The 26856-nt window shown below is 40.0% G+C and overlaps 4 protein-coding genes across 4 annotated transcripts; all 4 read left to right on the plus strand.

Annotated features, from left to right (window-relative positions):
• The first annotated feature begins 448 nt into the window (after positions 1 to 448).
• LOC119497601 (chemokine-like receptor 1) lies at positions 449 to 1707 on the plus strand. Its single transcript, XM_037785836.1, has one exon. It carries the CDS (start codon positions 455 to 457, stop codon positions 1559 to 1561), a length of 1107 nt encoding a protein of 368 aa, XP_037641764.1. The 5' UTR covers positions 449 to 454; the 3' UTR covers positions 1562 to 1707.
• A 1580-nt stretch (positions 1708 to 3287) lies between these two features.
• LOC119497598 (chemokine-like receptor 1) lies at positions 3288 to 4709 on the plus strand. Its single transcript, XM_037785833.1, has one exon. The coding sequence runs from the start codon at positions 3306 to 3308 to the stop codon at positions 4410 to 4412; it is 1107 nt and encodes a 368-aa protein (XP_037641761.1). The 5' UTR covers positions 3288 to 3305; the 3' UTR covers positions 4413 to 4709.
• A 5690-nt stretch (positions 4710 to 10399) lies between these two features.
• LOC119497579 (chemokine-like receptor 1) lies at positions 10400 to 11988 on the plus strand. The gene has a single exon (XM_037785807.1). The coding sequence runs from the start codon at positions 10556 to 10558 to the stop codon at positions 11660 to 11662; it is 1107 nt and encodes a 368-aa protein (XP_037641735.1). The 5' UTR covers positions 10400 to 10555; the 3' UTR covers positions 11663 to 11988.
• Positions 11989 to 15650: 3662 nt separating this feature from the next.
• Positions 15651 to 25037, plus strand: LOC119497578 (chemokine-like receptor 1). Its single transcript, XM_037785805.1, has 2 exons — positions 15651 to 15907; positions 23573 to 25037. The coding sequence occupies exon 2, from the start codon at positions 23587 to 23589 to the stop codon at positions 24697 to 24699; it is 1113 nt and encodes a 370-aa protein (XP_037641733.1). The 5' UTR covers positions 15651 to 15907; positions 23573 to 23586; the 3' UTR covers positions 24700 to 25037.
• The last annotated feature ends 1819 nt before the right edge of the window (positions 25038 to 26856 follow it).

The following is a 26856-nucleotide window of genomic DNA, read 5'->3' on the forward strand; positions in this document are numbered from 1 at the left end:
CATGAGAATTTTTGAGAATTCATGATTTTTGTCATGAATTACTGCGTGCTACATATGGTCCCGCCTCGATGACGCTGACGTCATATCAGGAGTCTTATTAATAGCATGAGGCTTTACTGGTGATGCAGACACATCCTCAAACGACTGATGATCAATGAGAAAGGTAACTGTTATCCTTATAACAACAATATGTCATCCTTTGAATTTAACTAATGTAAACTATATATATATATATGTATATGTGTGTGTGTGTTTAAACTAACCTAATTCTCGTTTAGGAAGGATAAAGTGGATTAGTGTGAGTAGACTCTGAAAATTCATCAACTCTGGCTCATGTTTTATATGTGCAAAAAAAAGAAGACGTTTTTTAAATTAGCACAAGAGACTTGCATGAAAAGTTCAGAAACATTTTTCATTTATTTTTCATGATGTCATTGCAGGTCTCAAGACAACAATGGAGAAAATTACTACTGCACCTTTCTATCACATCAATACAACAGATGTATCTCATGCAAATGGCTCTTTGTATGACGACAAGGAGAATGCAGAGCTGAAAAAGTCTGTCAAGATCATGTCCCTCGTTGTTTACTGTCTGGCCTTTGTCCTTGGTGTGCTCGGGAATGGAGTGGTTATCTGGGTGACCGGGTTCAAGATGAAGAAAACCGTTAACACAGTTTGGTTCCTCAACCTGGCTGTGGCCGACTTCCTCTTCACAGCGTTCCTGCCCCTGAGAGTGACCTACATGGCTTTGGATTTCCACTGGCCTTTTGGCAAGGTCATGTGCAAACTTCATTACGTTATAATCTTCCTGAACATGTTTGCCAGTGTCTACATTCTGATGGTGATCAGTGTGGACAGATGTGTGTCTGTGGTGTGGCCCGTCTGGTCCAATAACCACCGAAGTGTACGCAAGGCGTCCTGTGTGAGTCTGGGTGTTTGGGTACTGGCTCTGATTCTCAGCACTCCATACTTCATCTTCAGGGACACTAAACCGTCATCTAACAATGACAAAATCCTCGACTGTCTCAACAACTATGCTCTTTCTGATAATGAAACATCGTCTGTGATACAGCTTCGTGATGAAGCCATAACCATCACCCTCTTCCTCCTGGGATTTGTTGTCCCCTTCACTGTCATTGTCTCCTGTTATGCTGTGATAATCCATCGTATCAGAAGAAACCGCACCCTGGCCAGCCAGTCAAGTCGCCCCTTTAAGATCATCGCCGCAGTTATCACCACTTTTTTCCTGTGTTGGGCTCCCTTTCACATCATGAACTTAATTGGGACGGAGGATTTCAGGCCTACTTATGATAGCGAAACATTACACCATGTCACCACTATTGGTGTTCCTATAGTAAGGAGCCTGGCCTTTCTCAACAGTGGCTTGAACCCACTGCTGTATGTGTTCATGGGACAAGATTTCAAAGACAGAGTTCATAAATCCATCCTGAATGTTTTGGAGAATGCCTTCCAGGATGAGATTTCTCGCTCTCACACATACAAAAAGTCTACGGTCATCAGCAAAAGCAAAGATAAGTTAGTTGGTGACACTGTGGTATGAAGTTATCCATGATATGAATAAACAAATACTGTAACTGTAAATGATTTCTACACCTGTAATTGTAAAGAACAGATCTTTTTTAGTGTGATAAATACCGACATGGTTACTATGAGCTAATTATGTTCCTGAGGGTTTCTGTTATTTCTTAACGCTTAGACAACACACAGTTAAACCACAGGAAAGGAATGGCCTAATTGTTTTCATGTGCGATGATGTTAGTCCCAGTAGTAGCCATTTCATTTAACTTTAGACCATTTTTTTAAACTTGACCTCACTGTATAAAATGGCCTGTGGTGACCTATAGGATAATCACAGCCTCATGAAACTTTACAGCCACAAACTAGAGACCTAGAGCATCCAGAGGATGGATGGCTTTCAATAAGAGGGTTTCTTAACAGTTTCCAGAACAGAAATGCTCGCTATCCAATCGCCGAAAAATGCAATTCCTGCAGAAATCTCAAAATGTTTTTTGATAATCACAATATAATTTAACAAAAGATTGTGCCTGGAATCTCTTTCTCTAGTATCATACAGTGATACAGGATATACTCTATTATATATACTTGCCTATTTCTTATTATAGACTTCCTTCATTATATCAATTAACCAGCAGAGGGAACTGTTTTACATATTTTAGTGTAGGCTAGGTCAAAAGGGGGTTCTCCCCTCAACGCCTGCAGAATCTGGTGCTTCTCAGACCAAGCACAGCAAACTCTAGAGGGAAATAAAGACTGCTGCACATTGACTGATTTTATTTAATAATGCAAACTGATTTGTTGCACTGTTTGTGATATTAAAGGTAGAAAATTAATTAGTTTGCTCCAGTCTTTTTTTCCCTTCATTAGTGTATTCTAGTCAACAAAGTGGGTACCTCATTAGTCCGTTATGATTTTCTTTGAATGTTTTGAGAATGCTTTTTTTGCCAAAGTCAGTTATTACCAGTATCTTTTTACAACCTGGATAGATATTTTTCTGATAATCTCAATTAGGTAACATTTATGTTAACATGTGTTCATTTTATTAGTGAAATAGTTTGGCCAGTTTGGGGGAAAATACTCATGAGAACATACTGTTGTGTATTTATTTGATTAGTTTGATTGATAATAAAGTACCATCAGTAGCGTTTGAGAGAAGGTTTTGTGCTCATTCAAACAGACACAGTTTCGAAACTATCAGTTGCACGTCAGTGTGTCTAAATTTCAGAGGAAATCGGATTTAGAAAGAGTAACATGTGATTGCCCCACCATTTTTTCCACCTAAAAAAGTGGACTTGCAGTACAACGGGAATTTGTCATAAGACTTTTTGAGAATTCATGATTTTTCTCATGAATTACTGCGTGCTACATATGGTCCCGCCTCGATGATGCTGACGTCATATCAGGAGTCTTATTAGTAGCATGAGGCTTTACTGGTGCTGCAGACACATCCTCAAACGACTGATGATCATTGAGAAAGGTAACTGTTATCCTTATAACAACAATATGTCATCCTTTGAATTTAACTAATGTAAACTATATATATATATGTTTATGTATGTGTGTGTTTAAACTAACCTACTTCTCGTTTAGGAAGGATAAAGTGGTTTAGTGTGAGTAGACTCTGATAATTCATCAACTTTGGCTCCTGTTTTATATGCGCAAAAAAAAGAAGACTTTTTTTAAATTGGCACAAGAGACTTGCGTGAAAAGTTCAGAAACATTTTTCATTTATTTTTCATGATGTCATTGCAGGTCTCAAGACAACAATGGAGAAAATTACTACTGCACCTTTCTATCACATCAATACAACAGATGTATCTCATGCAAATGGCTCTTTGTATGACGACAACGAGTATGCAGAGCTGAAAAAGTCTGTCAAGATCATGTCCCTCATTGTTTACTGTCTGGCCTTTGTCCTTGGTGTGCTCGGGAATGGAGTGGTTATCTGGGTGGCCGGGTTCAAGATGAAGAAAACCGTTCACACAGTTTGGTTCCTCAACCTGGCTGTGGCCGACTTCCTCTTCACAGCGTTCCTGCCCCTGAGAGTGACCTACATGGCTTTGGATTTCCACTGGCCTTTTGGCAAGGTCATGTGCAAACTTCATTACGTTATAATCTTCCTGAACATGTTTGCCAGTGTCTACATTCTGATGGTGATCAGTGTGGACAGATGTGTGTCTGTGGTGTGGCCCGTCTGGGCCAATAACCACCGAAGTGTACGCAAGGCGTCCTGTGTGAGTCTGGGTGTTTGGGTACTGGCTCTGATTCTCAGCACTCCATACTTCATCTTCAGGGACACTAAACCGTCATCTAACGATGACAAAATCCTCGACTGTCTCAACAACTATGCTCTTTCTGATAATGAAACATCGTCTGTGATACAGCTTCGTGATGAAGCCATAACCATCACCCTCTTCCTCCTGGGATTTGTTGTCCCCTTCACTGTCATTGTCTCCTGTTATGCTGTGATAATCCATCGTATCAGAAGAAACCGCACCCTGGCCAGCCAGTCAAGTCGCCCCTTTAAAATCATCGCCGCAGTTATCACCACTTTTTTCCTGTGTTGGGCTCCCTTTCACATCACAAACTTAATTGGGACGGGGGATTTCAGGCCTACTTATGATAGCGAAACATTACACCATGTCACCACTCTTGGTGTTCCTATAGTAAGGAGCCTGGCCTTTCTCAACAGTGGCTTGAACCCACTGCTGTATGTGTTCATGGGACAAGATTTCAAAGACAGAATTCATAAATCCATCCTGAAGGTTTTGGAGAATGCCTTCCAGGAAGAGATTTCTCGCTCTCACACCAACAAAAAGTCTACGGTCATCAGCAGAAGCAAAGATAAGTTAGTTGGTGACACTGTGGTATGAAGTTATCCATGATATGAATAAACAAATACTGTAACTGTAAATGATTTCTACACCTGGAATTGTAAAGAACAGATCTGTTTTAGTGTGATAAATACCTACATGGTTACTATGAGCTAATTATGATCCTAAGGTTTTCTGTTATTTCTTAACACTTAGACAACACACAGTTAAACCACAGGAAAGGAATGGCCTCCTTATTCTCTGTATGACTGTGGTTATGAATATTGTGATATGTATGAATAAAAGATACTAGGAGATATTGGGTTTGGGGTCCTCCCCTAAGAAAATTTGAAGGTTTTTGACTTAAAACTAAGCATTTTACATTATTTTGGACCATTATTATTACTGGTTAAATGATTATTTTATTATTTATCACAGCCTTAAGTCTGAACATTTAATTCTTCTGGAAGTGTTTGCCCGGTAAAATCATATTCTATAAATCAGAAGAGCAGATTCAGAAAACTTTTAAATAATGTTTCACTAATTATATCTGTTCACAAATAAAAAAAAAAATCTAACAGTTCACTAATTATTTTACAAAAAGGACGTGAACATTGTATTGATAAATTACAGCAGCAGTGAAAAAAGTTCATTTCAGACCCTGAACCTGTCGATCAAAGCTTTATTCTAATGTATTTTGTTTTAGTTTTATTTGAAACTTGTTTTTACTCTTCAATGAATCTTTAAATTAATGATTCGGTTTGTAGATAATAAATTGTAAAATGACATTTCCTGGAAAAAAAAGGAACCCAGCAGTTGTTTCAAAATAGGTATTATATGAGTTTATGGTTAAATTTGTGCAACACAAGCAGCAGGAAAAAATAAAGTCTGGTCGACAAAGGGAGCTTTGTGTTTTTTTCCATCTGTCACTTACACAACAGCAAAGAAAACACGCACACAATACAAGTCCCAGTTGTTTATATCTGCACCATTTTTGGATGTAGATTTTGTATTTTGATTTTGCTCCTTTGGCCTGTAAGGTGATTTTCACCACACAAATTCCCCTGAATTGTATATTTCTTAATGAGCACCCAGATGCCATCAATCTACATTGTTGCCTTCCATGTACCGACACCATAGGAAGTGATTCACCTGAATTTGGACTGCTAGTTTGATAAATATTTCTGTTTTCTTTATTGTAAGGACAGCCTATAGTCTAATCAACAAATATGACGTAACCGTCAGAAAACACAGAACAACAGAAAAATGAAATGGCCCATTATATGTAAGACTGTATATGAAAGCTTTTTACTAATATATTTGATTTGATTAAATGAATCATAAATGATTGTTAATTTATCTTGCTATTATTTTACATTATTAAAATGTTATGTGGACTCTCCACCGTGATGTATAATCACAATATAATTTAACAAAAGATTGAGCCTGGATTCTCTTTCTCTAGTATCATACAGTGATACAGATATACTCTTGATAGTCTATTTCTTATTATAGACTTCCTTCATTATATTAATTGACCAGCAGAGGGAACTGTTTTACATATTTTAGTGTAGGCCAGGTCAAAAGGGGGTTCTCTCCTCAACGCCTGCAGAATCTGGTGCTTCTCAGACCAAGCACAGCAAACTTTAGAGGGAAACTAGAAAATGCATTTCCTGCTGAAAATGCGTGGGAATGCTGACAGCTGAAATTTATTGCAAAGCTTTGCTGAAAATGCAGAAATGTGAGATGACTTGCCTAAAAATGTTAAAGCTCAAATGCATTGCACTGCACTGCTATAAACCCTAGAAGATGAAATGTACAACTGGCAGAGTTGGAAGCTGAACTGCATTAGCTAAAGAAGCTAAGAGCTGAAATACATTGCTAGAAAAGCTGGAAGCTAAACTGTAATACTGTCAAAAGTGGTAAATTTGAATTTTCCTGAATAGGCGGAAAGAAGAAATGCTTTGTATGTATATCAGACAGATGAACTGCATTGCTAAACACAAACAGAGACAGAGAGAGAGAGAGAGAGAGTAGTATTGGGTGAAATGAACCTTTAAAATCTATAAGTTGTTACACAGTAAGTGGTATTTGGGTGGAAAGTAGTAGTAGGAGTTGTAGTAATAGTAGTAGTAGTAGCAGAAGGTGCAGTAGTAGTAGTAGTAATAGTAGTAGTTGAGGCAGTAGGAACAGCTGCAGGAGCAGTAGTAATAGTAGCAGTAGTAGTAGCAGTAACAGTAATAGTAATAATAGTAGCTGTAGTATTAGTAGTAGTAGTAGTATTAGTAGCAAAAGCAGTAGTAGTAGTAGCAATAGTAGTAGTAATCGTAGTAGTAGTAGTAGTAGTAGTAGTAGTAGTAGCAAAAGCAGTAGTAGTAGTAGTAGTAGCAATGGTAGTAGTAATCGTAGTAGTAGTAATAGTATTAGTAGTAGTAGAATTAGTAGTAGTAGTAGTAATAGTAGCAGAAGGAGCAGCAGCTGTAGTAGTACTAGTATTAGTTATTAGTATTAGTATTAACTGCATTGCTAAACACAAACAGAGACAGAGAGAGAGAGAGAGAGTAGTATTGGGTGAAATGAACCTTTAAAATCTATAAGTTGTTACACAGTGAGTGGTATTTGGGTGGAAAGTAGTAGTAGGAGTTGTAGTAATAGTAGTATTAGTAGCAGAAGGAACAGCAGCTGTAGTAGTAGTAGTAGTATTAGTAGCAGAAGGAGCAGCAGCTGTAGTAGTAGTAGTAGTATTAGTAGCAGAAGGAGCAGCAGCTGTAGTAGTAGTGGTAGAATCAGTAGGAACAGAAGCAGCAGCAGCAGTAGTAGTAGTAGTAGCAGCAACAACAGTAGTAGTATTAGTAATAGTTGTAGTAGTAGTAGCAGCTAAAACTTTTAAAACTGTAAGTCGTTAGACAAAATATAGTAGATAAAGTTACTCAATAGAGATTTTATTTTGAAAAAAAACTTGTCCTGAGTTCCCTGTTAAGATACAGTTACCTTCTGTGTGTGTGTGTGTGTGTGTGTGTGTGTGTGTGTTAGTCAGCCTGCTCTGATTGGCTAATATGAATCAGCTGTCTAGCAGCAATCAAACGTTGCCGTGGCGATCTCCACTGCACCCTCAGAGAGACAGTTTATAATAGGAGTTAACCAGAGACATACATGTCATAAAAGTGTCTCTCAGACAAAACCGTGAGTCGAATCGGCAAAATAATGTCATCATCAGAGAGAAGCGTCTCTGCCGAACGCATTGATGTCGTTTTTTTTTGTGTGTGGCGTCAAAAATGGGATCATGGGAGCAGGTTAGAAAAGTGCAATTGTCAACTTTCCGTCAGACATTTGCCGTCTGATTTAACATTGCTCTCTATGGAGCGGCTTGTTGTTGGACTTACTCTCACTTTTGGGACCCTAGAGACAAATGTGTAAGTCAAACTGATTCCATAGCTACATGACTGCGACCGGCACAAAATTTCCTACATTTGATGAAAACATTTTCTATTAAGAGGGAAAATTGTGGGCTACGGAGCAATTTGTCCGGAAAATTTTCAAAAGATTGGAAAGCTTTCCTGCACTCTAACGATGATGTCACGCGCTCTAGCTCTTAATGACCCACGCAATACACACCCATTATAAAATCTGAAATGGTCTGAAAATTTTCATAAAACGTAAACTGCGATAAATGAAAAACTGTAAAAGTTATCAAAAAGCTGAATCATAGCTTAATAGTTCAAAGACTTGTAACCCGTTTAAAGTTTAAATGAAGTCTGTAGCTGAAAGTATACGGAAGCAGTAGCATTTCAAAGTGGAGTAGGTTCAAGAGGATTTGAAGATTTTCTCCATTGAGTTAAATTGTAAAAAAAAATGTGGAAAAAGCTTAATATTTTAAAAAGTATAAATAGTTGAAACAAGTCAAGATATAGCACTAATGTCCTTAAAGAGCTGAATATTTTGATAGTTGTACGGTTTCTGTAGCTGAAAGTATGCAGGACTAGTTAAAGGCCAAAAAACGGAACGGAAGAAATAGATGATTATTGAAGAAGTTGAATAAAACTTAGAAGAACAATACTGGGAATGCTGAATCAGCATTCCCACAATAAAGACTGCAGCACATTGAGTGATTTTATTGCAAACTGATTGGTTGCACTTTCTGTGATATTAAAGGTTGAAAATCAATTAGTTTGCTCCAGTCTATTTTTCCCTTCATTAGTGTATTCTAGTCAACAAAGTGGGTACCTCATTAGTCCGTTATGATTTTCTTTGAATGTTTTGAGAATGCTGTTTTCACCAAAGTTAGTTATTGCCAGTATCCTTTTACACCCTGCATAGATATTGTTCTGATAATCTCAATTATTAACTTAATTAAAACTTGACACACAGTGCTGAGCTGCATCTCACATTAATCTTAATTTTCTCAGCCTTCAGATGAATCTATGTTGTTGCCTTCCATGTACCGACACCATAGGAAGTGATTCGCCTGAATTTGGACTGATTGTTTGATAAATATTTCAGTTTTCTTTATTTTAAGGACAGGCTATAGTCTAATCAACAAATATGACGTAACCGTCAGAAAACACAGAACAACAGAAAAAGGGAATGGCCCATTTATTCTATATGGAAGACTGTCTATGAAAGCTTTATTCTTATTCTGTATTTCATTTGATTATTTGAATCATAAATGATTGTTTATTTTGCTTGCTATTATTTTACATTATAAAAATGTTATGTGGACTCTCCATCGTGATGTATAATCACAATATAATTTAACAAAAGATTGAGCCTGGAATCTCTTTCTCTAGTATCATACAGTGATACAGATATACTCTTGATAGTCTATTTCTTATTATAGACTTCCTTCATTATATTAATTGACCAGCAGAGGGAAATGTTTTACATATTTTAGTGTAGGCCAGGTCAAAAGGGGGTTCACTCCTCAACGCCTGCAGAATCTGGTGCTTCTCAGACCAAGCACAGCAAACTTTATAAACTGCAGCACATTGAGTGATTTTATTTAATATTGCAAACTGGTTTGTTGCACTGTCTGCGATATTAAAGGTTGAAAATCAATTAATTTGCTCCAGTCTTTTTTTCCCTTCATTAGTGTATTCTAGTCAACAAAGTGGGTACCTCATTAGTCCGTTATGATTTTCTTTGAATGTTTTGAGAATGCTTTTTTTGCCAAAGTCAGTTATTACCAGTATGTTTGTCCACCCTGCATAGATATTGTTCTGATAATCTCAATTAGGTAACATTTATGTTAAAATGTGTTAATTTTATTAGTGAAATAGTTTGGACAGTTTGGGGGAAAAAACTCATGAGAATATTTATATCCTCCTGTATAATTTCATTATGTAATTTTCTGTGTGAAAGATATTTTTTACATCATTTGTCACTGTTAAATTAAAAAGAGGCGACATTAGATCTGTGGGTGAATTGTGGGAACATTTCAGCCAAGGCCATACTGTTGTATATTTATTTATTTGACTGATAATAAAGTAATGCCAGTAGTGTTTGGGAGAAAGTTTTGTGCTCGTTCAAACTGACACGCAGTTTTGAAACTATCAGTTGCACGTCAGTGTTTCTAAATTTCAGAAGAAATCTGATTAAGAAAGAGGAACATATGATTGCCCCACCATTTGTTCCACCTAAAAACTGATTAGAGATCTTTAGGCCCATGTGTGTTGTGTTAAACAAATAAATTATATAAATAAACAATAATTATTCTTAATAATAATCAACGAAAGAAAGTGGACTTGCATTACAACTGGAATTTGTCAGAAGAATTTTTGAGAGTTCATGATTTTTTGTCATGAATTACTGCGTGCTACATATGATCCCGCCTCGATGACGCTGACGTCATATCAGGAGTCTTATTAATAGCATGAGGCTTTACTGGTGCTGCAGACACATCCTCAAACGACTGATGATCAATGAGAAAGGTAACTGTTATCCTTATAACAACAATATGTCATCCTTTGAATTTAACTAATGTAAACTATATATATATATATATATATATATATTTGTGTTTCTCGTTTAAGAAGGATAAAGTGGTTTAATGTGAGTAGACTGATAATTCATCAACTTTGGCTCCTGTTTTATATGCGCAAAATAAAAGAGGACGTTTTTTAAATTGGCACAAGAGACTGGCATAAAAAGTTCAGAAACATTTTTCATTTATTTTTCATGATGTCATTGCAGGTCTCAAGACAACAATGGAGAAAATTACTACTGCACCTTTCTATCACATCAATACAACAGATGTATCTCATGCAAATGGCTCTTTGTATGACGACAACGAGTATGCAGAGCTGAAAAAGTCTCTCAAGATCATGTCCCTCGTTGTTTACTGTCTGGCCTTTGTCCTTGGTGTGCTCGGGAATGGAGTGGTTATCTGGGTGACCGGGTTCAAGATGAAGAAAACCGTTCACACAGTTTGGTTCCTCAACCTGGCTGTGGCCGACTTCCTCTTCACAGCGTTCCTGCCCCTGAGAGTGACCTACACAGCTTTGAATTCCCACTGGCCTTTTGGCAAGTTCATGTGCAAACTTCATTACGTTATAATCTTCCTGAACATGTTTGCCAGTGTCTACATTCTGATGGTGATCAGTGTGGACAGATGTGTGTCTGTGGTGTGGCCCGTCTGGTCCAATAACCACCGAAGTGTACGCAAGGCGTCCTTTGTGAGTCTGGGTGTTTGGGTACTGGCTCTGATTCTCAGCACTCCATACTTCATCTTCAGGGACACTGGGCTGTCATCTAATAATGACAAAATCATCGACTGCCTCAACAACTTTGCTCTTTCTGATAATGAAACATCGTCTGTGATACAGCTTCGTGATGAGGCCATAACCATCACCCTCTTCCTCCTGGGATTTGTTGTCCCCTACACTGTCATTGTCTCCTGTTATGCTGTGATAATCCATCGTATCAGAAGAAACCGCACCCTGGCCAGCCAGTCAAGTCGCCCCTTTAAGATCATCGCCGCAGTTATCACCACTTTTTTCCTGTGCTGGGCTCCCTTTCACATCATGAACTTAATTGGGACGGGGGATTTCAGGCCTACTTATGATAGCAAAACATCACACCATGTCACCACTATTGGGTATCCTATAGCAAAGAGCCTGGCCTATCTCAACAGTGGCTTGAACCCACTGCTGTATGTGTTCATGGGACAAGATTTCAAAGACATAGTTCATAAATCCATCCTGAATGTTTTGGAGAATGCCTTCCAGGAGGAGGTTTCTCACTCTTACACCAACAAAAAGTCTACGGTCATCAGCAGAAGCAAAGATAAGTCAGTTAGTGACACTGTGGTATGAAGTTATCTGTGATATGAATAAACAAATACTGTAACTGCAAATGATTTCTACACCTGGAATTGTAAAGAACAGATCTGTTTTAGTGTGATAAATACCTACATGGTTACTATGAGTTAATTATGTTCCTGAGGTTTTCTGTTATTTCTTAACGCTTAGACAACACACCGTTAAACCACAGGAAAGGAATGGCCTCCTTATTCTTTGTATGACTGTGGTTATGAATATTGTGATATGTATGAATAAAAGATAGTAGGAGATATTGGGTTTGGGGGTCCTCTCCTAAGAAAATTTGAAGGTTTTTGACTTAAAACTAAGCATTTTACATCATTTTGGACCATTATTATTACTAGTTAAATGATTATTTTATTATTTATCACAGCCTTAAGTCTGAACATTTAATTCTTCTGGAAATGTTTGCCCTGTAAAATCATATTCTATAAATCAGAAGAGCAGATTCAGAAAACTTTTAAATAATGTTTCACTAATTATATCTGTTCACAAATAAAAAAAACAACTAACAGTTCACTAATTATTTTACAAAAAGGGGTGAACATTGTATTGATAAATTACAGCACCTTTGTTCTAGCCTTGTTCTGGCAAAAAAATAAAATACTTGCCTGCCACAGTGGCAGACAGTGAAAAAAAGTTCATTTCAGACCCTGAACCTGTCGATCAAAGCTTTATTCTAATGTATTTTGTTTTAGTTTTATTGAAACTTGTTTTTACTCTTCAATGAATTTATGCCTGTAAGGTGATTTTCACCACACAAATAAATTCCCCTGAATTGTATATTTCTTAATGAGCACCCAGATGCCATCAATCTACATTGTTGCCTTCCATGTACCGACACCATAGGAAGTGATTCACCTGAATTTGGACTGCTTGTTTGATAAATATTTCTGTTTTCTTTATTGTAAGACAGGCTATAGTCTAATCAACAAATATGACGTAACCGTCAGACAACACAGAACAGCAGAAAAAGGAAATGGCCCATTTATTCTATATGTAAGACTGTCTATGAAAGCTTTATTTTAATATGTTTTATTTGATTATATGAATCATAAATGGTTAATTTATCTTGCTATTATTTTACATTATTAAAATGTTATGTGGACTCTCCACCGTGATGTATAATCACAATATAATTTAACAAAAGATTGTGTCTAGAATCTCTTTCTCTAGTATCATACAGTGATACAGGATATACTCTTGATAGTCTATTTCTTATTATAGACTTCATTCATTATATTAATTGACCAGCAGAGGGAACTGTTTTACATATTTTAGTGTAGGCCAGGTCAAAAGGGGGTTCTCCCCTCAAAGCCTGCAGAATCTGGTGCTTCTCAGACAAAGCATAGCAAACTTTAGAGGGAAATAAAGACTGCAGCACATTGATTTTATTTAATAATGGAAGCTTGTTTGTTGCACTTTCTGTGATATTAAAGGTAAAAAAAAAAAATTAATTTGCTCCAGTTTTTTTTCCCTTCATGAATGTATTCTGGTCAACAAAGTTGGTACCTCATTAGTGTTATGTTCTGGTTCAACAATAGCGTGGACTCAAATGCAGACACAAACACATGTCTTTTAAAGGTGTAACAATGATAATTTATTAAAAGGTACTGTGAATAGGGCTGGGGTTCCTGGAGGTCCGAAACATGGCAGTAATAATGTCAATACTTAAATCACGGAACGGGGGGCACGGAGAGGGGGCATCCAGGAATCCTTCCAGATGGACAGATGAATCAACTTGAGCTCCGAGAGGTGGAATGGCGTCTGAGAGTGAACAGGCAGGTAAGTAACTAAGGTAAGGATCCAGGTCGAGGAGGAGCAGAGTGTAGGAGTGAGCAGGCAGGTTGGAACCAGGAAGCAGCAACAGCTGGCAGGTGAACAGACCTGAGCAAAGAACAAAACAAGGTGAGTCCAAAAATCCCAAAACACGAACATAAGCAAAGTCAAGAGCAATTTACTAAGAGGGCCTGAATATGTCTTGTACCACTGAGGGCAACAGAACAATCTGGCGATGACTGGCAGGAAGACCAGGGTAGATATACTGCAGGTGTGTGTGATGAGGTTAATTGCTGTCAGCTGCTCCAGCAGTGCCTGACCAGGAGAAGGAGGAGGAGGAAAGCCACACCTCCCAACACACTGACAGACTAGACAAACGGAAAAACACACAGAGACAAAAGGGCAGGGAAAAAGAGGAAACACAAGGAAAACTAGACTGCCAAGGTGAAATCATGACAATTAGTCCGTTATGATTTTCTTTGAATGTTTTGAGAATGCTTTTTTTGCCAAAGTCAGTTATTACCAGTATCTTTTTACACCCTGAATTGATATTGTTCTGATAATTTCCATTAGGTAACATTTATATTAAAATGTGTTCATTTTATTAGTGAAATAGTTTGGACAGTTTGGGGGAAAAACTCATGAGAACATTTAGATCCTCCTGTATAATTTCACAATGTTATTTTCTGTGTGAAAGATATTTTTTAAATCATCTGTCACTGTTAAATTAATAAGAGGCGACATTAGATCTGTGAGTGAATTGTGGGAACATTTCAGCCAAGGCCATACCGATCGATGTGTATTTTTTTATTTGACTGATAATAAAGTACTGCTAGTAGTGTTTGGGGGGAAGTTTTCTGCTTGTTCAAACTGACATGTCATTTCCAAAGTAAAGATATCAGTTGTACATCAGTGTTTCTAAATTTCAGAGGAAATATGATTGAGAAAGAGTAACATGTGATGCTGACAGGAAGGACTGATAACCTAGGCTTGTGTGTGACAGGGTCAAAAATGACTTATGCATGATTTATGTTTTATGGTTGATTTTATTCTATTTTGCATGTTTTATGGTTTTTATTCTATTGTGTTTTATCCCTGCATGTTGGTTGTTTTGATTGCTTTTAGTACGTAAATTGAAGTGTTTTTAAGAAGTCATGAACTGGAATGAGACCCATGGACAGCCACACCCCCAATCAAAGACTGATTAGGAGAGGAGCAGCAGGTGTGGCGGAGAGCCTGCAATTAGCAGGATGCAGCACAGGTGGAGAGGACACAAAAGGAGAGAACGGCTTGCAGCAGAAGGAGATCTTCAGTCAGAGACAGCAGTGCAGCAGAAAAGCCCTCCTGCTACTACCTACCAGCCCAGTGACCTGAGAGTCCTGTGAGACTACATGCAGTAGACCGTGTCCGCCAACGCAGATTCACTCAAAAAACGTAAGTACCCTTTTGGTACATTTACGTGGCGGACACACTGAAAACAGACCAGGATAGCTTTTATCTGGAGTTGTGATAGCAAAGTAGTGGAGAACACACTACTGGTCCTGGTCTCTTGTTATTTCACAGTTTCGGACGGTGCTGGAGAGACGGCCGAGACGGGCAGACGGCTGTTGGAGTACGGGAGGAGCTAAGACGCCGACACGAGGAGGATCGCTGGATTGGATTGGACTAGATTGGACTGAACTGGATTAAAGAGCCGGATTGGACTTGATTGGACTGGACTTTTTATAGAGTTTTTAACCTTGTTGCTAGTAACATTTTATTCCTTTTAGCTTTTAGATTAATCATTCATTTTTAGACCCATGCTATTTTAATTGCAATAAATCTGGTTTTAAATTGATTTAAACTTCTGCCTGTGTTTTTAACTCTGCTCCCCTGATGTAAAAGAACCTGAATTTATCAGAGTCCTAGGCTCCAAGTATTTCCTAGGTGGCGTTGTCGGCTCTAAGCAAAAACATTAATTGTAAATCTAACTGGTACTTTAAAGTTGCGGCCTTGCCATTGGCTGTTGGGCCCGGGCCACACCTGCATCAGATGGACTGGATCTCGATGTCGACTTGTCGGAGATCAGGAGCAAGACTAGAGAGAGGAAGAGAGGCCGCAGAGGAGGGGTCCGGGCCAGGAACAATCGGCGGGGGTACAAACCCGTGCTGCCCTCTTATTATGGGGAATGTGCGCTCCTTGGTTAATAAGGCGGATGAGTTGACAGCGTACTTGAAGTATGATCGCCTATACCGACAGAGCAGCCTACTGTGTTTTATGGAGATTTAGCTTTCTGACAGGATACCAGAGTCTCATGTGAAAATGGAATGTTTTTCACTACACAGGATGGACAGAGACCCAGCTAGGACCGGCAAAAAACAGGGTGGAGGTGTTTGCCTTTACATTAATGATCGGTGGTGTCATCCTGGTCATGTTACGGTGAAGGAGAGAGTATGTGACCCGAACATTGAGCTGCTTGTGGTGAGTTGCCGACCCTACTACTTGCCCAGGGAGTTTTCTCATGTGATTGTCCAAGCAGTTTACATTCCCCCATCGGGTAACGCAATGCTGGCTACAGAGACAATATCGAGAGTCACCCATGATCTGCAACACTCCTCTCCAGACGCGCTGGTTATTATCAACGGGGATTTGAATCACTGCTCCCTCTCTGCCGCCCTACCCTCTTTTAAACAAATGGTGTCATGCACTACTAAGGGCGATAAAACTATTGATCTGTTTTATACGAACATTAAGGAGAGTTTCGTTTCGAAGTTGCTTCCCCCTCTTGGACAATCGGATCATAACCTGATATCTCTGACATCCAGATATTCTTCTGAGGTTCGGGAGCAGCCAATTACGCACAAGACTGTGCATGTGTGGTCTGAGGACGCGTGTGAAACGCTCAGAGGGTGCTCTGATTGCACCGGCTGGACTGTGTTTTTTGATGACGATGATGATCTGGACAGTATCTCTGACAAAGTTACCAGTTATATTGATTTCTGTGTCGAGTCTGTTATCCCATGTAAATGATTAAAGATGTTCCTTAATAATAAACCCCTGGTGACAAGTGAGGTTAAAGGGACTATTTGTAACTTTCAGAAATGCTTGTTAACAGCGACACCTGATCTTAATGATCTTAGACCTATAGCCCTGACATCACACTGAATGAAATGTTTTGAAAGGGTTACTCTGGGTCACATGAGTGGACAAGTCAGAGCCACAGGAAGGATGTGGGAGTAGATGATGCACTACTTTTTATGCTTCACAGTATTTACAGCCACCTTGAAATAACTGCCATCTCTGTTAGGATTATGTTTTTTGATTTTTCTAGTGCTTTTAATACTATTCAACTACACATTTTAGCTAACAAGCTGATGGATTTTAAACACCTCAACACAACCATCGCCTTGGTTTTAGATTATCTTTTATCTAGACCTCAGTATGTTAGGCATGATAAAAAATGGTCTGACAGCATTTGAACTAAAACAGGAGCCCCACAAGGCACAGTTTGATCTCCTTTTTTATTTACACTCTACACCGCTGACTACAGGCAGAGTCAGGCGTCATCAATAAATTGATCAGAAAGGCAGGCTCAGTGATTGGTCTTGCACCAGACTCACTGGAGGTCATTGTAGAAAAGAGGACAAGGGCCAAACTTAAAACAGTTCTGCATTTTGAAGGTCATCCATTACATGGTGTTTTTAACGGACTCAGAAGCTCATTCAGTGAGCGACTAGTGATGCCTCAGTGTTCTACTGAACGATTCAGGAGGTCTTTTGTTTCAGCAGCGGTCCGATTTTTTTAATGAACATTCTTAGACATGGCCTAGATCCATGGTACCTCTCAGCTGTTGATTATGTCTCAAAGGTCTTCTTATGATGTTTTGTTGTTTGTTGTTGTCCGACTTGGTGGCAATCGAATTTCCCCACGGGGATAGATAAAGCTGTCTATCTATCTATCTATCTATCTATCTATCTCATACTGTGGCTAAGGTTTGAATACACAGTGTGATTGCTGTGGAAACACTTGTTTAAGAAACAAAAGTAGAAAGCACACTTAAAGTTTAAGTTAATATTGTTTTTGCCTTCCAATTAAAGTAAGAAATTACTTCCTTCTATTTGAAAATGGTTTCTGGGTGTGTTTATTATCTCAGAGGTATATAGCCTACATAGACTGCGGTGCTTATACATTGTGCTAAAGGGTTAGTACACTCAATTATTTGCTATTTTGTGGTTTCCTAATATTTAGTTACATCCAGGATGAGGTGTCTATAGGGACCCAAGATAAATAATGTCATGGCACACATTCTGTAGCCTTTACATTCATTTTATGTAGTACCACCTTGTGGCAGTTTGTTGTAACTGTAAAGTGTTTTCTCAGTGGTCAGTTCAGATCATGTGATCAAAGGTTAAAGGTCAACCAGGAAATGCTGTAGTGTGTAAGAATTTCTCCATGCGGTCAGACCGAAGGCTTCTTTCCCTTTTTCCCTTACGTTTGTGCCTTGGAGAGCCTTTGCTTGTAAGTGTTGCTACTTTTTCTGTGTTTTATGTTAATGTGCATATAAATAATTTGGACTTCATATGTTTGGATTAAAAACAAAGTAATTTGTGATAATTTCATTTGCTAAGGTTAAAAATGCTAAGCTAAGCCAAAATGTAGCTTCTTGTCATAGTGTGTGCATGGAGGCTATTTATAAGCAATGTGAATTCATTTGTGCTGTATTTTGAGAACAGTTTGTAACAAAGCATTGTATATTTGTATTGTTTCAGTTTTACAAAAAAAGAAAGAAGAAGAGAAAAGAGGACTCAGTAAAACACTTGACATTACTCCTGTCTTCGACTTCTCTGAATCCTTATTGTTAGCTATCTGTCAGTTTTTGCGTAAGTGCAACACGCATCAGGGACAGAATAGTAAAAAAGCAGCCTCACAGCGGGTACTACAGTACAAGGAAAGCAGCTTCACCTCAAGCATCCCTCGCTCATCATCACGCTTCATACGCCCAGACGGCATCAGCATACATGATGGCAGAGAAAGCACTTGAGATTGAAGATGCAACGCAGCAAAGCCAAGCAATGGAGACAAGATCCATAGCCTCCATTTCGACAAGTGGATCGAGAAGCTCGTCAGCTAGCGTAGCCGCTGCCAAGGTTCGTGCCAAGCTGGAGGCCACCCGAGCCAAGGCGGAATTTCTCAAGAAGGAATCTGAAGTTATGATTGCAAAGGCTCAATTGAAAGTGACAGAAGCTCGTATGGAAGCCACTCTAGCGGCTTTAAAACATGAAAGTGAGTTAGCTGCAGCCATCGCTGAGACGAAGGTGCTGGAAGCAGCAGCAGAAAGTGAGCGTGGGGACAAAAACCCAGATGTAAGAGAGGCCTCTGAACGCACTCGCAACTACATCCTGTGTCAGTCCCAGCTAGAGTCGATATCTCCTGTAGGGGTGGAGCCATATCAACCACCTCTAGAGCCCATCATCCATGAATTCAGATCTGAGACACCATTGAGGCAACTTCACTCTACAGCTCGAAATGTCAGAGCTCCTCGTGAAAAGTTTGGCGACGATGATATAACACAGCAGCCTCAGAGGCCAACACCAGTTAATCATCACAACCCCTCAGCATCACCATTCACGCCCTCACCTATTAAGAATACGCCACAGCCACCGCTCAACAAAGATAACGACATGAGTGATGTCGCTAGGTACTTAGCACGCCGTGAACTCATTAACTCAGGACTCACCAAGTTTGACGATCGTCCCGAGAACTATTGGGCGTGGAAGTCATCTTTCATAAACGCCATACAGGGATTGCACCTATCAGCTAGTGAGCAGCTAGACCTTCTGTCAAAATGGTTGGGAGAACAGTCTGCCCATCATGTGAGGAGGATTCGAGCCGTGCACGTAGGTAACCCCATAACAGGCTTAAGAAAGGCCTGGGAGCGCATAGAAGACTGCTATGGCTCTCCGGAGGTTGTTGAAAAGTCTTTCTTCGACAGGATTGACAACTTTCCAAAGATTAATATCAAAGACAATGTAAGACTGCGGGAGCTTGGAGATCTCCTACAGGAGGTGGAGTGTGCTAAATGTGAAGGTTATTTAGCTGGACTTACCTATCTCGACACCGCGCGTGGTGTAGCACCCATAGTAGACAAGTTACCTTATAGTCTTCAGGAGAAGTGGATGGGCCAAGGTTCCCAGTACAAAGCTGTACACCATGTTGCTTTTCCTCCATTCACGTTCTTCTGTGACTTCATCTGCAGAGAGGCACGGACTCGCAATGATCCAAGCTTTGCCTTTTCATCAGGAAACCACAGTTCGTTGAAACTGGAGCAGCCAGCCAAATGGCAAGGGAAAAGCTCAGTCTACACCCACAAGACAGAGGTTTTGCCAGATACTGTGAGTCAGACCAGCAGTTCAAATAGTGATTTGGATGATGTTGATAAGAAATGCCCACTTCATAATAAGCCCCATCCTCTCAAACGCTGCAGGGGGTTTAGAAGCAAGCCTCTAGAGGAGCGTAAGACTTTCATAAAAGAAAACGGCATATGCTTCAGATGCTGTGCTACAACCACTCATCTGGCCAGGAACTGCAAAGCAGCCATCAAATGTCAGGAATGTGACAGCGATGCTCACATTGCAGCTCTCCATCCAGGACCACCTCCTTGGACCTCAACTGAGCATGGCGGGGAGAGAGAAGCCGAACCACTTCAACCCGCTGTCAATTCGAAGTGCACCGACGTCTGCGGAGATGGTAGAAGTGCAAGGTCCTGCTCAAAGATCTGCCTAGCTAAGGTTTACCCAGAGGGCTGCCCAGAGAAGGCAATCAAGCTCTATGTAATCTTAGATGATCAGAGCAACAGATCACTCGCCAGAACTGAGTTCTTTGACCTGATGCATGTTAAGGGAGCAAATTCGGCATACACCCTACGCACCTGTGCAGGTGTGACAGAGACCGCAGGGAGGAGGGCCACAGGTTTCATTGTGGAGTCCTTAGATGGAGCGACGAAGCTGAAACTGCCAACTCTGATCGAATGCAACAGTATGCCAGACGACAGGGCTGAAATACCAACTCCTGAGGCAGCGCAGTGGCATATTCACCTAAGGCCCATTTCTCATCTCATTCCTACACTGGATCCGGAAGCTCAGATTCTTCTTCTCCTGGGTCGTGACATCCTCCAGGTCCACAAAGTGCGCGAACAACGGAATGGACCCAACAACACCCCCTTCGCACAGAGACTCGACCTGGGCTGGGTCGTGGTAGGAGATGTCTGCCTAGGATCAGTGCACAAGCCAGTAGCCATAAGTACTTACCACACTCATGTACTTGACAATGGACGTCCTTCCCTTCTTCCTCCATGTCCTAACCGGTTCAGTGTCAAGGAGAAGTTCAGTGTCAAGCCTCCACCTGAAGTTTCTCTTTCGTGCGACACTCTCATCTTCGATGACTGTGCCATAGGAAGCACCGTCTTCGACAGGTCAGACAATGACGACAAAGTCGGACTATCTATCGAAGACAGACTCTTTTTGGAAATCATGGATAGAAAAATGTTCATGGACGACAGCAACATTTGGGTGGCACCGCTCCCATTCAGAACACCACGCCAGCGGCTCCCCAACAATAAAGACCAGGCATTAACACGCCTAAATTCTCTTCTACGCACACTGGAGAAGAAACCCGAGATGAAGACTCACCTTGTTGCCTTCATACAGAACATCTTTGATTGTGACCACGCTGAGGTAGCCCCTCCCCTGCAAGAAGGCCAGGAGTGTTGGTACTTGCCTATCTTCGGGGAGTACCAGCCACAGAAGCCAGGTCAGATCAGAGCTGTCTTCGACTCCAGACGCATACAAGATTCCATGTTGCAGCAGACCAGCCCCTCTCGCTTGACACATGATGTGCTGTCTACCCTGATGGCTGAAATCACAGGAATCGTCAATTCAAGACCTCTTACTCAGATCTCAACGGACCCAGACTCACCTTTCTTGTTGACACCAGCTATGATCCTCACTCAAAAGGCCTGCACTCTCTTTCCCCCACCAGGCGACTTCAAGGAATCTGACCTCCACAGACAACAATGGAGGCAGGTGCAGCATCTTGCCAACACCTTCTGGAGTACATGGAGGCGCAAATTCCTGGCAACACTTCAGAGTCGAAGTAAATGGCAGGAGGAACGACAAAACCTGAAGGAGGGTGATGTGGTCCTTCTTAAAGATGCTCAAGCCAAGCACAACGAATGGCCTATGGCCCTTGTGACCAAGGCATTCGCCTACAGTGATGGAAGAGTCAGAAAGGTCGAGCTAAGGGTCGCAAGACATGGGACAATCAAAACTTTCCTCAGACCCGTTTCAGAAACAGTTCTTCTTATGTCGACCAAGGACTGATACTTTTAAGTATTTACTGTGGACATTCCCTATAATTTCAGTTAGTTACATAGTGGTATCTAATTATATACCAGACGGGGAGTGTCATGGCACACATTCTGTAGCCTTTACATTCATTTTATGTAGTACCACCTTGTGGCAGTTTGTTGTAACTGTAAAGTGTTTTCTCAGTGGTCAGTTCAGATCATGTGATCAAAGGTTAAAGGTCAACCAGGAAATGCTGTAGTGTGTAAGAATTTCTCCATGCGGTCAGACAGAAGGCTTCTTTCCCTTTTTCCCTTACGTTTGTGCCTTGGAGAGCCTTTGCTTGTAAGTGTTGCTACTTTTTCTGTGTTTTATGTTAATGTGCATATAAATAATTTGGACTTCATATGTTTGGATTAAAAACAAAGTAATTTGTGATAATTTCATTTGCTAAGGTTAAAAATGCTAAGCTAAGCCAAAATGTAGCTTCTTGTCATAGTGTGTGCATGGAGGCTATTTATAAGCAATGTGAATTCATTTGTGCTGTATTTTGAGAACAGTTTGTAACAAAGCATTGTATATTTGTATTGTTTCAGTTTTACAAAAAAAGAAAGAAGAAGAGAAAAGAGGACTCAGTAAAACACTTGACATTACTCCTGTCTTCGACTTCTCTGAATCCTTATTGTTAGCTATCTGTCAGTTTTTGCGTAAGTGCAACACGCATCAGGGACAGAATAAATAATGTTGAGTAAATCAGAGTTACCCTACAGAAGTTAATTGTGGAAAAGAACTCAGGGTCCCGTCTACATACATGGAGGGTAGACGGGCTACACTAGCCTACTTCTCGTTTAAGAAGGATAAAGTTGCTTAATGTAAGTAGACTCTGATGACTGATCAACTTTGGCTCCTGTTTTATACTGTATGTGCAAAAAAAGAGGACATTTTTTTAAATAAGCAGAAGAGACTGGCATGAAAAGTTCAGAAACATTTTTCATTTACTTTTCATGATGTCATTGCAGGTCTCAAGACAACAATGGAGAGAAATACTACTGCACCTTTCTATCACATCAATACAACAGATGAATCAGATGCAAATGGCTCTTTGGGTGGGTGAATTGTGGAAACATTTCAGCCAAAGCCATACCGATCGATGTGTATTTATTTATTTGATTGATAATAAAGTACTGCCAGTAGTGTTTGGGGGAAAGTTTTGTGCTGGTGCAAAATGACAAGTAGTTTAGAATCTATCAGTTCCTGATGATAGAGGACATTTAGTTCCTCTACATTTCAGAGGAAATATGATTAATAAAAACAGTAACGTGTGATTGCCCCACCATTTTTTCCACCTAAAAACTGATTTGCATTACAACTGGAATTTGTCATGATTTGTCATTTTGTCATGAATTACTGCTTGCTACATATGGTCCCGCCTCGATGACGCTGACGTCATATCAGGAGTCTTATTAGTAGCATGAGGCTTTACTGGTGCTGCAGACACATCCTCAAACGACTGATGATCAATGAGAAAGGTAACTGTTATCCTTATGACAACAATATGTCATCCTTTGAATTTAACTAATGTAAACTATATATATATATATATATATATATATATATATGTGTTTGTGTGTGTTTCTCGTTTAGGTAGGATGAAGTGGTTTAATGTGAGTAGACTGATAATTCATCAACTTTGGCTCCTGTTTTATATGTGCAAAAAAAAGAGCAGTTTTTTTAATTAAGCAGAAGAGACTGGCATAAAAAGTTCAGAAACATTTTTCATTTATTTTTCATGATGTCATTGCAGGTCTCAAGACAACAATGGAGAAAATGACTACTGCTCCTCTCTATATCATCAATACAACAGATGTATCTCATGCAAATGACTCTTTGTATGACGACAACGAGTATGCAGTGCTGTACAAAATCTATCAATCTGGCCGCATCATATCCCTCATTGTTTACTGTCTGGCCTTTGTCCTTGGTGTGCTCGGGAATGGAGTGGTTATCTGGGTGACCGGGTTCAAGATGAAGAAAACCGTTACCACAGTTTGGTTCCTCAACCTGGCTGTGGCCGACTTCCTCTTCACAGCGTTCCTGCCTCTGATTGTGACCTTCATATTTTGGAATCTCCACTGGCCTTTTGGCAAGTTCATGTGCAAACTTCATTACGTTATAATCTTCCTGAACATGTTTGCCAGTGTCTACATTCTGATGGTGATCAGTGTGGACAGATGTGTGTCTGTGGTGTTGCCCGTCTGGGCCCGGAACCACCGGAGTGTACGCAAGGCGTCCTGTGTGAGTCTGGGTGTTTGGGTACTGGCTCTGATTCTCAGCACTCCATACTTCATCTTCAGGGACACTGAGCTTAAACCCAGTAAGGACGTCATCATCTGCTCCAACAACTTTGCTCTTTCTGGTAATGAAACATCGTCTGTGATACAGCTTCGTGAAGAAGCCATAACCATCACCCGCTTCCTCCTGGGATTTGTTGTCCCCTTCACTGTCATTGTCTCCTGTTATGCTGTGATAATCCATCGTATCAGAAGAAACCGCACCCTGGCCAGCCAGTCAAGTCGCCCCTTTAAGATCATCGCTGCAGTTATCACCACTTTTTTCCTGTGCTGGGCTCCGTATCACATCATGAAATTAATTCTGATGGTGAATTCCAGGTCTACTTATCCTAGTGAAACATTACACCTTGTCACCACTATTGGGTATCCTTTAGCATCCAGCCTGGCCTTTCTCAACAGTGGCTTGAACCCACTGCTGTATGTGTTCATGGGACAAGATTTCAAAGACAGAGTTCATAAATCCATCCTGAAGGTTTTGGAGAATGCCTTCCAGGATGAGGTTTCTCACTCTCACACCAACAAAACGTCTACGGTCATCAGCAGAAGCAAAGACAAGTTAGTTGGTGACACTGTGGTATGAAGTTATCCATGATATGAAGAAACAAATACTGTAACTGTAAATGTAAAGAACAGATCTACCTACATGGTTACTATGAGCTAATTATGTTCCTGAGGTTTTTCTGTTTTTTCTTAACGCTTAGACAACACACAGTTAAACCACAGGAAAGGAATGGCCTGCTTATTCTTTGTATGACTGTGGTTTTGAATATTGTGATATGTATGAACCTGTCTATCAGAGCTTGATTCTAATGTATTTCATTTTAGTTTTATTTGAAACTTGTTTTTACTCTTCAATGAATCTGTATATGATAATGATGCAATCCTTATTTTCCATTATTAAAATATTATTTGGACCACCCATAAGACATACTGCTACATGATTGCACATCATTTCTCTCTTGTGATACATATATATAATAATATAATGTATGTCTCAGGCACACAACTCATCTTATAACACCTCATGATAATTTACTCAAACTATCAAGTTGCAAATCACAGAATTATGATTTGATCAACAGTCATTGATGGTCTTTCCATTTATCATTATAGACTGTTTTCATAATGTTAATTGACCAGCAGAGGGAACTGTTTTACATCTTAAAGTATATTTCAAGTCAACGTGGCTGACGCAGGTCATTTAATAGTGCCTGTTTGCATTAAAGAACAGTGTGTAGGGTTTATGGGGATGTGTTCGCAGAAATGGAATATAATATTCATAACTATGTTTATATCTAGGGTGCGGGTCCTCTTCACAGAGTCCGACATGTTGCTCTGCCAGTAGCCCAGAACAGACAAAACAAACACTGGCTCTATCGAGGGCCTTTCTGGTTTTTACGTTACCTGAAGGCCACCGTAGTTCAGTTTATGCATTCGACCTTCCTTCTTTTGTGATATTGATATTTTTGTTTAATGTACGGAAAAAAATAATTAATTCATCCTCCATCCATTCATCCATTCACTTCACTCAATAAAGGGCTCTTGGATCCTTGTGTTTAATGTGTACATCAACTAGAAGCTCTAAGGTCCAGTCAACCTTATACTCAGATTATGAAGTCTGTTTTTCAAATAGTGTGTGAAAAGTATTTTTAAACTAATGACTCCTCTCCAACACCCTAAAGATAACAGTTGCACTTCATGTGCTTCTCTGAATTTCAGAAGAAATCTGATTAAGTTGGTGAAACAGGATGCTGACAGAAAGCAACATGCATGTAATGTAGACCTGCGAAATGACCCTATCAATTCAAATAAAATGGTAGGAAAAGATATATTCTTACTTCAGATCTCTTTTGCTTGCAGGGATTGATCAAGGCAGCCTAGTTTATACCTCAAGCAAACATGAGCTCAACCCACAGGAGAGATATACATTATACAGCAGGATCCTTGGTGGACATGAGTAGTTGTAGCTCCACTCCCTCTCAGGTAGTTGTCTCAACAACCCATAACTCATGCCTTTAATTGTTTGTGTACTTAGCACTTACTTTCTTTTTGGAGTTTCCAAAAGGACAGAGACTCTTTAATGTGGCATAAGTCTTAGCAAGAAATTCAGTAGCAGATTCTTCAGAGCAGCTTTTGCAGATAAGTTGATAATAAGGCATCTAACACTGAGGACACTGAGGTTATGTCCTTTGTATTTTTTATGGGAATCTGAGGGCTTTAGAATCCTTCCTTCGAGCTGGGTCCACCTTGTATCACCTACACTCGGCAGGAGCTTCTTCAGCTGAGGCCTCCTGCACCAGATGGACTGGATCTCGATGTCGACTTGTCGGAGATCAGGAGCAAGACTAGAGAGAGGAAGAGAGGCCGCAGAGGAGGGGTCCGGGCCAGGAACAATCGGTGGGGGTACAAACCCGTGCTGCCCTCTGTTATTATGGGGAATGTGCACTCCTTGGTTAATAAGGTGGATGGTTTGACAGCGTACTTGAAGTATGATCGCCTATACCAGGGGTCAACAACCTTTACTATCAAAAGAGCCATTTTAGGCAAAAACAAAAAAAAGAAAATCTGTCTGGAGCCGCAAAACATTTGATCATTGTGATGAAGGAAACACAGTTTATAGTCTAAGTATATAGTATATAAGTCTATTGCAGTGAGGGCCAAAGTGAAAATGTACTACGGAGTATTAGGGCCACATTTGGGGAAAAAACATCTGAGATTTACAGAATAAAGTCAGAAT

This window comes from Sebastes umbrosus, chromosome 11 (genome assembly GCF_015220745.1).
Source record: "Sebastes umbrosus isolate fSebUmb1 chromosome 11, fSebUmb1.pri, whole genome shotgun sequence".
NCBI lineage: Eukaryota > Metazoa > Chordata > Actinopteri > Perciformes > Sebastidae > Sebastes > Sebastes umbrosus.

What these genes read in the sequence shown, in the direction of transcription:
- LOC119497601 (XM_037785836.1), top strand. Translation starts at nt 455, where the DNA reads ATGGAGAAAATTACTACTGCACCTTTCTATCACATCAATACAACAGAT.
- LOC119497598 (XM_037785833.1), top strand. Translation starts at nt 3,306, where the DNA reads ATGGAGAAAATTACTACTGCACCTTTCTATCACATCAATACAACAGAT.
- LOC119497579 (XM_037785807.1), top strand. Translation starts at nt 10,556, where the DNA reads ATGGAGAAAATTACTACTGCACCTTTCTATCACATCAATACAACAGAT.
- LOC119497578 (XM_037785805.1), top strand. Translation starts at nt 23,587, where the DNA reads ATGGAGAAAATGACTACTGCTCCTCTCTATATCATCAATACAACAGAT.